Genomic DNA, 12,602 nt, shown 5'->3' with positions numbered 1-12,602 from the left:
GAGCTTTCAGTCTTGGAGACGCCATATTGGATTTTGCAAAGGCGCACTCAGCATTTGAAAGTAGACATCCTAAGTTTTAAATTTTAATATTTACTTTTAGCAGAGCATAAACTAAATTTCAATGTTGAAATACTTTTACTTTTAAGCTATCGACAATAAACATGAAAAATATATATAGCAAAAAAAATATTTTTTCAATTCACAAACTTTAAAATTTAATATAATATCACTTTGAACAAATACAAGGTCTGTTCAGAAAAAAAAATTTTGAAATTGAACCAAATTCCACCAAATTGGGTATGCAGGGGTTTTCGGGGTCGCTAATTACGAACCGAGATCAGATTTGCAAAATTCAAAATGGGGGATCCAAGCTAACGGTCAAAAAAATTCGTGAATTTTTGACTTTTTAAATTTTGACCGTTAGCTTGGATGCACCATTTTGAATTTTGCAAATCTGATCTCGGTTCGTAATTAGCGACCCCGAAAACCCCTGTTTTTTTGGTCGAATTTGGTTTAATTTCAAAAATGTTGTCCGCCATCTTGAATTTTAAAATTCTGACTTCAGATTCATAATCAGCAACCCCAAAAACCTAAGGAACCACCGTGACCTTGACAATATGCCATCTAAAAAACAGTGAATCTTAAAGGTTTAAAGTGATGCACAAAACTAAGCACAACATTTTTAACGAATTACGAGTTTGCCAAAATGGGCGATTTTCGGGCTGTTTTTGGAGTCACTCTTTGTTTCTCGTTCTATTACCGAACAACAGAGAGAACAGGACGGTTGTCGGCAACTTCTTGGACAATCCAATGACAGTGAAACATTAATTCAAAGGATCATAACGGGAGACGAATGCTGAGTTTACGGCTACGACAATGCGACAAAGGTTCAGTCATCACAATGGATTGGCAAAGGATCTCTATGTCATAATCACTGTTTATTCCGACTTTAATAATTGTGCATTTTCAGTTCTTGCGTCAAGATGAAACAGTCAACCGTGTTTACTATTAAAGCGTTTTACAACGGTTACATGTAAAAAAATCACAAAAAGAGAGTTGTGGTGAGACAACTTATGGTTCTTACACCATAACATTGCGCCTGCACACTTACCTTTGTCAGTTAATTAGGGGAGGGAATTACTTTGAAGGAGACAAGAACCAATAATGTATAAAATTAATAATAAAGTTTAAAAAATAAAGCTGTATTATTTACAGACCTCCTATATCATTAAGCTATTTAACATTTGTAAATAACTTCATAATTAAAATATTCTTTTCGTATTTGAGTTCCACTTTGCTGATCTCAAATAATTCAACATAATATTTGCAAATAATATATTATTGTCATGAAATATTGCTTTTCTATTTACCATAATAACTCGTATTTATCTACCAAATTAAAATTACCTCTAATTAATCTTTGCAAATTTGCATAATGTTAATTAAAAGCCACTACAAATATACTAGAACTGAAACAAGAAAATATTTCATTTGTAATGAATGGAATAATGTTTTGGCTTCTCGGCTTATGTCAATATATTAACCATTTTTTACACTAATATTTATCTATTTACTGACATTTACATATAATCGTGACATGAATTAGCAGACTAATTGATTTATTTAGTACCCAACACATTATATTTATTTCTGCAAGATTATCAGATTGACATGATCGAGCTCTAGTAAGTTTTTCCGAACTAATCTATCAGATGTGATTTACCTGTCAGTTTGCCGTCTGCTTCAGTGACTACCAATACCTGATTATATGACACATGTGCTTTGTGCTATACAGTGTAGGAAAGTACCGATGGTCTATCAGAAGTTACGTGAGAGCGATAAAGTAAGCCATAGAAATCCATGTGATAGACAAGGATGGCTATAATGAAGGCGTCTAATAGTCAACGCCCATTTCGCCCTTCTACAAATAAGATCCACTTCTTATTTAGAAGTGGATCTTATTTATGGAAGGGCGAAATGGGCGTTGACTATTAGATGCCTTCATTATAGCTATCACATGGATTTCTATGGCTTACTTTATCGCTCTCACGTAACTTCTGATAGACCATCGGTACTTTCCTACACTGTATGATGGTAGACACATGATTTAATTTCCATACATTATAGAATAGGCAATAAGTATATTGAAATTAATTTTTAAGTCATCAATATATTTACATTAGCAACACGTCTCGAAACGTCTTTGTGATTTTTCAAGAGCAGTTGAATAAAAAGTCATCTGGTGCATTGAATGTATGTACTCCATATAGAATAAAACCCTTCTCTATCAAATATTATCTGGATGCCTTCTTAGAATATCATTAAAGGAAAAGAAGATAAGGAAATATGTATTGAAATACGAAAATTAGAACAAACTAATTCATATTAAATAATAAGAATGAAAAAATGAGATTTTTATCCACAACAAAAAAATAGATATACAGGGTGTCAAAGTTTTTTATTTATTTTTATTTTTTATGAACAATTTCCAAATAGATTTGAATGTACCCAAAAAACTTGGGGTACGGGGGCATTTGGGATGATAAATTTAAATATGTCTGCTTTTGACGCTGCTTGTAGGGGGCGCCACCTATAATAAGGGCACGCTGCAATTAAATTGGCCCTAACTAAGGGTATCCTTGGTCGAAATCTCTCAGACCAACCGTTTCCGAGATATTGGCTGATGAAGAAGTTAAGAGTCCGTTCTCTGTACACTGCTAAGGTATCGCTGCGAGGTCGGGTGCACGGGCGTTACAGCTGGAGGCGGAGACTATCGCTCTCCCACTACGATGATTTTACAGTGGACGTATTTAGGTTGATTTAAACGAGAAACTAACGTTACAATTTTTACTTCAAAAATTGTGTCAATTTAGAATTAATACAATTGTTGTACCGCAATTGTACAAACAAATTTCATCGCAATACAAAATTGAATAACCGACATCCCGTGGACGTCAATTTAACGCTCCTTCTCTTTTTTGGTTTTATGAGAAAAAATTATTCTTGATGAAGAGTAGTGCATGGCCTAAAATCCAAAATGAAATAATCAGATTTCAATTTTTTGCAGTCGTGTACGAGGTTTGTCGAAAAATGTAAATTTTGCTCAAGAGTAAAGTACCTTTATTTTTTAAAATATCGACAGTCGTTATTTAAAGTTGATCCAAATAGAAAACTACGGTCAGGTATCCAATATTATCCATTTACCATTAAAAAACAGATTTTGTTATTTTTACAAACTCTTCTCCGTATTAGCATTGACAATTTACGTCTAGAGATAGACATTAAATCTAACAGGTAAGGTAGTCGGATTTTTGTAATTTTTGATATTTATGGTACGTGTAGTTTGGACCTTGAATAACAATTTTTCGAAGTAGTTCTACGCAACGTTTATATAATTTACCGAGATAATCGATTTTGAAGTTTTACCTGACAGCTAAATCCACTAGATGTGACACATTCCTCAACTGGGAACGTGGCCTAATAGGTAGCGTTCGGAACTGATAGTCAGTAGATCGCTAGTTCGAGTCCGTCGCGTGACATTTTTTTTTTTTCATAACGCACCATATGGTATTTTATTATTTTTTTCATCTCGAAAATTATGAACAAACGAAATATTATAATAAATACTTATGTATATGTAGGAATATTCTTCAAATATTTCATTAAAAAGCACAATTGGTTGATAAACAATATTTATTATGAACTAACAATAAGATTTCATTAAAAAAAACAAACGAGGTCAGGTAGGATGTTCTTTTATTTTATATTTATGTTACTATTTGACACGCAGTGTGGCACGAGCCAGAATAGTAGTTATCATAAAAAAAATGGGAAGCAGAAACTTTTTAAGCATCTAGCTTCCTTTCTTTTTTTTTCTGATCTCGAAAATTATGAACAAACGAAATATTATGATAACTGTATGTAGGAATATTTTTCAAGTGTTTAATTAACATTTTGAGCTAGGTTGTGTGGGTCGTGATTAAAAAAACACACCTGCTCGGGCATAGAAAGTTTCTGCTTCCCATGTTTCTATGATAACTATCATTCTGGCTTATGCCACACTGCGTAAAATTTCAAATACTAAAATTAAAATAAAAAACCTACCTGACCTTGTTTGTTTTTTTTTAAAGAAACTTTATTGTTAATTCATAATAAATATTGTTTATCAACCAATTGTGCATTTTAATGAAATATTTGAAGAATATTTCTACATATACGTAAGTGTTTACTATAATATTTCGTTTGTTCATAATTTTCGAGATGAAAAAAATAATAAAAAACTATATGGTGCGTTTTGAAAAAAAAAATGTCACGCGACGGACTCGAACCAGCCATCTCGTGACTGTCAGTCCCGAACGCTACCAATTACGCCACGCTCCCAGTTGAGAAATGGGTCACATAATGCTAGTGGATTTAGCTGTCAGGTAAAACTTCAAAATTGATTATCTCGGTAATTTATGAACGTTGCGTCGAACTACTTCGAAAAATTCTTATTCAAGGTCCAAACTACACATACCATAAATATCAAAAATTACAAAAATCCGACTACCTTACCTTCTCCTGTAAGTTGCACTGACAAACCAATGGAATTTTTGATAGCAAACGTCAAAACCGCTAGTTACAATTTATAAAATACAAGAAATGGCAGCTCTGATAACTTCTTAGGAGAAAATTTAAATAGTTTTTATTGTGGGAGATGATTATAAAACTCATCAAGAAGCGGCAGTCATTTTTAATAACAGGCATCCGAATAGAAATCTCGTATACGAGAATAAGTTCAATATGACCAAAAATAATTAAAAATCGTCAATACACATCAACGAGCACTCGATCATAATTGAGTTATTTCACTAGTATGACCAGGTGCATTTGGAAACAAAAAACCTATACTTTCTCAAGAAAAACGGCAAAAAACGAAAACGGGATTATTGTCCGCATTTCCTTTAATAAACATGGGCTGGGATGGAAACGCTGAAATGTTGTACTGTATAAATTAAATATACTGTTACTATTAAAAATTTAATTGTTACCGCTGATAGTGCAGTAAAAACATTTATTAAAAAATACATTTTTTAGTTTTCCGCTAGAAATAACGTCGCCTGGCTGTGCCGTACAACTTTTAACTCAAGATAGTTTTTATATCAATCTCTGATATAATATCTCATTGGATGCAAAAACCCCTACCAATGAAAATAAAAGAATCGAACCCCGCAAGATAGATTAATTCAATACTTTCTCAATTGAGAACGTATAGATTATCACTGACTAGATATTTCTTTGAATTCCGGTCCTGTGGGCTATTACCAATTTCTAAGCCCATCCCACTGAGTAAAACACACGTGGTTGCAGCATTTAAAATATATTCGTTTCTGAAGTTGTAGACGTTCGGGATTTAGCATAGAATTTTGAGTAATTTTTATCAAATCAATATAATTTTGGTATCATTGTAAAGCTAAAAGATAGACCCACTTCCCTCTTGTAAGCAATTTTTGATTTAAGCCTTTATTTTTACGTAAATAATTTGTAAATATGACGATTTCTTGCATAGTTTACTCTTTAAATTTAAACAATTAGAAACCAATTTTGAAAAAACTGTTACAAGACAGCAGTAGGAAAACACTTTGTCTTTCGATTGGTTTTTTATTTGGGCCGCTATGTTTATTCGTTTTCCAAATATGTGTTATGGGCCGAACCCTTAAAATGGGTTTATTTCAAGCGCGAGACGCACTCTTAAGTGCATGCCATATTTTCAAATTTTATAACTATTCACGGTAAAAAAATTTTTAATTTATTTTGGACTTACGTTTATAGGAAAAAAAGTCGCTCCTAAATTCTTTGTACTGAATTTTGAATCAGCATGTATATATTGCAAATTGTAATAACCCGATTTTATATTTATTTAATTCAAATTGTACCTACAATAATACCACATGTAAATTTCACAAACAGTAATTTATATAGAATTAGGTCAACGTCTGCCTTGCAACATGCTATAATTCTTGAGTAATTTTTAGCTGGTAACATTCATTGGAAATATTTCATATTAACATATTCTATAAAACTTAAAAATTAATAAGTTAGTAAGTATATGTGTTTCATTTGTATTTATACCTGTAGAACAAAGAAGACTGCAAGGTTGTGACAAGAAAAATAAATCATAATGGATAAAAATTTACTTTAACTCATAAAAAATTACTACATTTATTTATTTTTGGAAAGCTCTGGATTTCTCTGATTATCAAAAATTCTAAAAAGGTCCTGGAACAAATCGAAAGATTAGAATTTAGAAAAGTACAGTTTATGTAGCCACGGAAATAAAAATCTAACTCCCTAAATTTTATTGAAACTCCATTTTCCTAAAATATGACAATTTTAAGCTGGAAACAGCTTATATGTTTGACAGTTCGTGTGGGTATCTTCTGTCATTCATATTCATGCCTCTTTATAAACAAGTTGTTCAATATGCTGCAATACCTGAATTTTTACATATTTTTTTATTTCCTAGTGGCACCTGTGTGGTATGCAAATGCAGAATCAAGGATTGTTGTGAATTGTAGCCAGCTTTTATTAATATGTAATTAGAAACGATTATCTACTAAATATACAGGGTGTTTCAAGAATGTTGTTACAAACTTCTATGCTAGTCATATGGCAAAAATGCAGGAATACGTAGTAATGGAATTTCAAAGTCCAGGCAGCACCATGGTCAAGAATTGGACATTTCAAAAAGCTCTTTACAGGGTATCCTGCTGAAATACGATACGACGCGATAATCCAGTTTTTTGTATCTAAATTGCAAGATATGGATGTAGACAACATGTGGTTTCAACAATATGGTGCCACATACATTACAGCCCGAGAAACAATTCAACTACTGCATTAGTCATTTCCTGGTCGTGTAATTTCCCGTTTTAGTGGTCAGAATTGGCCGCCCAAATCAACGCCGTTGGACTTTTTCCTTTGGGGTTTTTTAAAGTCTAGGGTTTATGTCCACGTTCACTCACGCCTCGAAGAAGGAAATTGGGCACTGTCAACAAAATTCTGCCGCATTTATGCAAAAAGGTCCTGGAAAATTTTGACAAAAGAGTGCGTTTGTATCAGCAAAGTCCTAGAGGCGATTTACTCGATATCTCATTCTGTACAATAACCCTATACTGTATACTTTATGAATCAACAAAAAAATTACAATAAAACCTGTGTTTTCTATCAAAATTACTTCTTGCCTGAATTTTAGAACACCCTTTATTTATTCTTCGGATTCCATATTTGCACCAGAACAGTACATTTTTAAATCTATATTTGCAGAAATATAATTTAAAAAAAATGACATCCTCTTTTTACATCAGTCTTCATTATACTGATATGCTGATGAGTATTTTTTACTTATCTGCTATTTTAGGTGTGCGATTTTTGGTAAGGCAAAAATAGTTTAATAAAAATAACCCTTAATTGATTCTTTTGGCACAAACATTTATTTGATTAATTTTTTATTTCTCAGGTGGAAAAATATTAATAAACAATTAAAAGACTTAAACTATGACACAAATAAAGAAAAAAAAATTACACTATACTACAAATTAATAACTTGAGACGGCCGTAAACATCGTAGGTGCTCTGCGAAGTTTTAGACAGTTTCAAATATTTTAGGAATTAGAAATTATTTTCCAGGTCAATGTTAAAACAATTAAATGTTACTGAATGAGACCAAAAACCGAGTCTTAAAGTTAGAAATAATATGGATCGAAACTGTTAAGAATATTCAATTTAGGAATTGCTGTTATTTACATTGTCAAAAGGTCACAATTATACATATATTTGATTATTGCTGGTTTTTAATTAAGTTCAGAATAAATTTTATAATTAATTCTCCATATTTATTAGATTGGCCCAAAAAAAACCGAATTTTTTTTCGTGTCTCTTGTGAAAATATGTTAGTTTATCATGTTTTAAGAGCCCCCTCAAAAAATTAGCTCAAAAAAAATTTTTTTTTGAGGTCGTTCAAGATTTTTAAAAATTTCCACAATCGTCAAAAATTTATTTTTTTTCTCGTTATTTTATCATTTTCTAGGTTGGAAAAAATTTCGATTCTGAAAATTTCAAATCGATATTTTAATTTCTAAAGGTCACATAATTATTTTAACTAAAATGTTTCGAGCGACCTCTAAAAATCAACGAACTAATAATTTTTTTTATTGAATTTGATGAACAAAAGAATAGAAATAAATCACGAGACACTTAAAAAATTTCTCGAGGCAAAATTTACTACCGCACTGTGAGTATCAAATATTTATAATTTTTTAAAATTTAAGTGTCTTGTGATTTATTTCTATTATTTTGTTCATCAAATTCAATAAAAAAGAAATTGGAATTAGTTCGTTGATATTTATTTTTAGAGATCGCTTGAAAACATAGGTACTTTGAAAGTTAAAATAATTATGAGTGACCTTTAGAAATTAAACTATCGATTTGAAATTTTCAGAACCGAGATTTTTTTTCAACCTAGAAAATGATAAAATAAGAGAAAAAAATAAAAAAATAAAAAATAATTCAATTTTTGACGATTTTGGAAATTTTTAAAAATCTTGAACGACCTCTAAAAAATTTTTTTAAGCTGATTTTTTGAGGGGGCTCTTAAAACATGATAAACTAACATATTTTCACAAGAGACACGAACAAAAAATATTCGTTTTTTTTTGGGCCACCCTAATATTTAGAATTCAAATATGGAGAAAATGGGAATATTCATCCAAAGTTCACCCTTTACATATACTTGAAATCAATAAAATAAAGTATTCGCTGCTTATGGAGAAGAAATATAACTAAATTCCTATTTCCAGTAAATATCATAACATTGGTCAAGTAGGATTTATATAATCAAATCATCGTGCCGAATAAATTAAAAATCTTTACTTAAATCTAATTTTAACATTAAAATTAATTAAAACATTAATTTTCAGATTAATTTTAATAAAAACTTTTTCCATGTTACTTCATCTAATTCTTCTATAAACAAGAAATTTGCTCATGGAACTGCAGCCCTGGTAGGCAAACTCTAGCAACATTGGAGGGGTAAGACCTGCCGCAACAACTCCTTTTCCAGCCTTCCCAACCACTAAACCCCCTCTCATTATGCACCTCTCTGGCGCAGATGGAGTCGTCGGAGATGTCGTCATTAAGTAAATCTGAATAGAATAAGACCAATTTAATTAGAGGACTAAAATAGTCGCATTGAAAGTCAAAACACATACTTCAATCAATAGGTAAATGTTTTAATATATAAATTAATGCAGAACTAGTGTATCTCAGTTCCTGTCAAATGCCAAAAAGTAGCTCGTCAACCTATAAGTATCTAGTATCCTGCTAGAAAATGGATCATATTTTGTATAGATTGGTATTTATTTTACCAGTTCAATCTTTCATGAATTGAAATGATAATACGGATTTATACACAAAACTGCTTAAATATTTAAATATTTTTTTAGATTTAATGATACCTAATAAATATTCCTTATTCTTTAATTATTACCTTCACATTTCATGTTGCATTTTCCTCCTGGAGATCGAAATTTACACCACACCCTGCTCTTAATCTGGAATTTAAGACATGTGTTATGAGGGTAAAATCTTAAATATAGCTACATTTAGAAATTTAGAGGAGCAGAATTGATCAAAATTAAATATAACAAATTGTGACGAAGGTAAAAATGTTTGGTTGTCAAACATAATCAGTTAAAAGCATGCAGTTGTCCTAGATCTAATAATTTCCAGAAAGAATAAATTTGTAACAGCTCCTGTGAGGCTTCTGCAATTTCTGTAATTCCGATTTAAAAATAATTTCTTCTTTTGAATTGTGTACTTACTTGAAACAATCCCAAACCAGTATTTCCATCAGCTTTATAAATTTGCTTCGACGTATCTTTACCGCTCTCACTTTCAATTAAACATAGCCCTAGAAAAAAAAACATGAAGTTAAAATTAAGCAACATAACGTATTTGCGTTTATTTGTGCTATATTTCGGTTTAGTTCCGCTCATCACTTTTTTATGCAACTATTTTTGCATAGCCACACATCTCACAAAAAAGCATCACTGTGAGGTTTTGAAAATTAATCTATGTTCATACTATCCGAAATTATTACGGTATACTTTAGTTTTTTGTTTTTTTGGGTATTTTGCCACTTGTATATCTTTGTAAAACTTAATTCTTTAGAAATTGCAAATAAATCAAGTAAGAGAAATCGTTTACACATAATGTTAGAATACGTACTTGCTTGTCTAACATTTTGAAGGCATAGAAAATATTTTGTGTAGTTGCAGTAGGTGTAGTGATGTAGTGGTAGAATCTTACTTATATTTAAGTAACCACAAAAATGAAGTGGACTGGGCTGTTGACCAGAACAGTCTATCCCATAGTATTTTGGTCTCGCTGAATCCGAATCAAAAGTCGGAATTGCCATATCAATTCATGTTTTGATCCTAGCATAAAGAAACTCCTCTAAACAGTAGTTTTCGAGGTTTCAAACCTACTAGACTAGTCAATCATTGATATTATAAGCTACGCTATCTAAGGTAGTCAATGGTTGGAAGAACATTGAAATTCATGACTTCATTGTACCATAACCCTATGTCCCTGTCCCTAAACTTACTATTTGAATGATTTCAATAGCAAAAACTCACGATGATTGTACCGTCAAGGAAGTACCATTACGATACAAAGAAAAAAACCTGAGTAACTTTTTAACACAAACCTGCATGCCAGAGACCATGGAACTACAGGAGTTTGCATGCGCATTGTTAATTAATGGACTGCGAAGTTACAATAGGACTACTCAACTCAGAGTTTCGTTTATATCTTCGCACACCCAGAATTGCGGGGTTATTGGGTTATGGAGTTCAGGAAGTCTGCCAACTTACAGTCATGTAATTTCAGACCCCTCATATTTGAGATCCAAGTTCCCATAGAATGTTATGGTTTTACACATTGGCACATCCTAAGTTTCGGAGTTACGAATCTACAGAATTATGGTGCAATAAGATTATTATAATTTTCCAATCACTAGGGTACTGGCTTATTGTTACTGTCAAAACTCAAACTGATCATTTTGACATTAGATTCGGATTCAGCAGGTCAAAATAAGACTGATTCCACTTTTCCCTTAACTTTAATTTAATTCTACAATCCAGAAGACTATGTATATAAAAATATGTTAAAAATACCTACAGTTTCCAACTGAAAAAGAACTAAATCCGTTCTTTAACAGCTCTTTGATGAGACCACATCGTGTAAAATTTTTAGCCTGGGTTTCTACCACGACCTCAGATAGGTACACTACTAAACATAATGCAACAATTTGCTTCATAATACAATCACTGCCAATACATGCAAATATATTTTCATTTTATATGTATATTATCTGTTAAGACACGTTTTCGTTATCTTTGCCCTATATTATTTATTTACTTATTTTTAGCTATACGCTTAGTATTTATAATCATGATATCAGTGAACCATAATTGTTGCAACTAACATACGCAGTTAAAAAGTCAAGAAAGTGGTGAAGAAACAGTACTAAATAAATTCAATTTATTTGATAGATTTGAAAAAATTAGGAATCCAGAAAGTAATATCTCATCATAATTAATTATTACATGTATTACACACATAAAAACGTATCTTTAATAATAAACTACAAATTTCTTTAAAAGCAATTGTTTCTTATGAAGAAATATTTATTTAATTTGATCATATATCTTTATTTCAATATTACTCTTGTATTTGGAACTATTCTATTTTATGTTTAGAAAATGTATTAGAATCAAAGATACATCCTAAATTTAAACATATAATAATATGTATTAGAACATAGTAAATTATATTGTAAAACAAATCAATTTCTTTAAAACAATCATGTTTTAAGGTTGCATCTACATTTTGGTTATTTTAATTTAAATGAACTTATTTAAAACAAATAAATCATAAATCCAAATTAAAATACTTATTTTATCAAAGGAATAATAGTTTTTATTGACATAAAACTATCATATCGTTAAATTTTCAGATAAACTGCATTTAAATATGTGGTATAGTTTATTTTAGTATATTGTTTTAATTCAAAACTATCATATTTTTAAAACTACGGCGAAAAGCGTGGATTAACTTTCAGCAACAGCCAACGGCATTTAGACTTTTATAACTTGCAGTGTAGTGCGAGTGTGTATGGTGTCTGTGGTGTACTGTACTGTGTAGTACATCGTAGGAGTGTGTAATGCAGTCTTAGACAAGAACAAGACTACTTAGAACATTTAACTGCTTCTAATTATGGCATCGATTAATTTTTTTAAATGTCTTATTGAAGACCATCACCTAATGTGTTTAGAACTATTTAAAGAAAATTTAAAGCCTAAATTTAATTTTTTACTTCACTACCGAAATATAATAAAGAAAATTGTACCTGTAATACATGTTAGCTCCATTAGATACGAAGTAAAACATAAAGATTTAAAATATTTAGCTACCCTTATTACATGTAGAAAAAATTTACATTTTTCACTTTGTATGCGGACGCAGCTTAAAGTATCGTATATAATTTTATTACAAAAGGA

General features: G+C 30.9%; 2 protein-coding genes across 2 annotated transcripts in view; one reads left to right on the top strand and one right to left on the bottom strand.

The window, feature by feature from the left end:
- The window catches only part of LOC108917705, a 235,223-nt gene that overhangs the window by 167,428 nt on the left and 55,193 nt on the right, over window positions 1–12,602 (top strand). The window lies entirely within an intron of this gene.
- Window positions 8,640–11,389, bottom strand: LOC108917733 (lysozyme). Its single transcript, XM_018724475.1, has 4 exons — window positions 11,221–11,389; window positions 9,861–9,949; window positions 9,527–9,590; window positions 8,640–9,182 (listed from the first exon to the last, which is right to left on the bottom strand). Exons 1-4 carry the CDS (start codon window positions 11,357–11,359, stop codon window positions 9,004–9,006), a joined length of 471 nt encoding a protein of 156 aa, XP_018579991.1. The 5' UTR covers window positions 11,360–11,389; the 3' UTR covers window positions 8,640–9,003.

Source organism: Anoplophora glabripennis, unplaced genomic scaffold (assembly GCF_000390285.2).
Source record: "Anoplophora glabripennis isolate ALB-LARVAE unplaced genomic scaffold, Agla_2.0 scaffold61, whole genome shotgun sequence".
Taxonomy (NCBI): domain Eukaryota; kingdom Metazoa; phylum Arthropoda; class Insecta; order Coleoptera; family Cerambycidae; genus Anoplophora; species Anoplophora glabripennis.
Note: the sequence above shows the minus strand (reverse complement) of the source record. Positions and strands in the feature narration are given on the sequence as shown.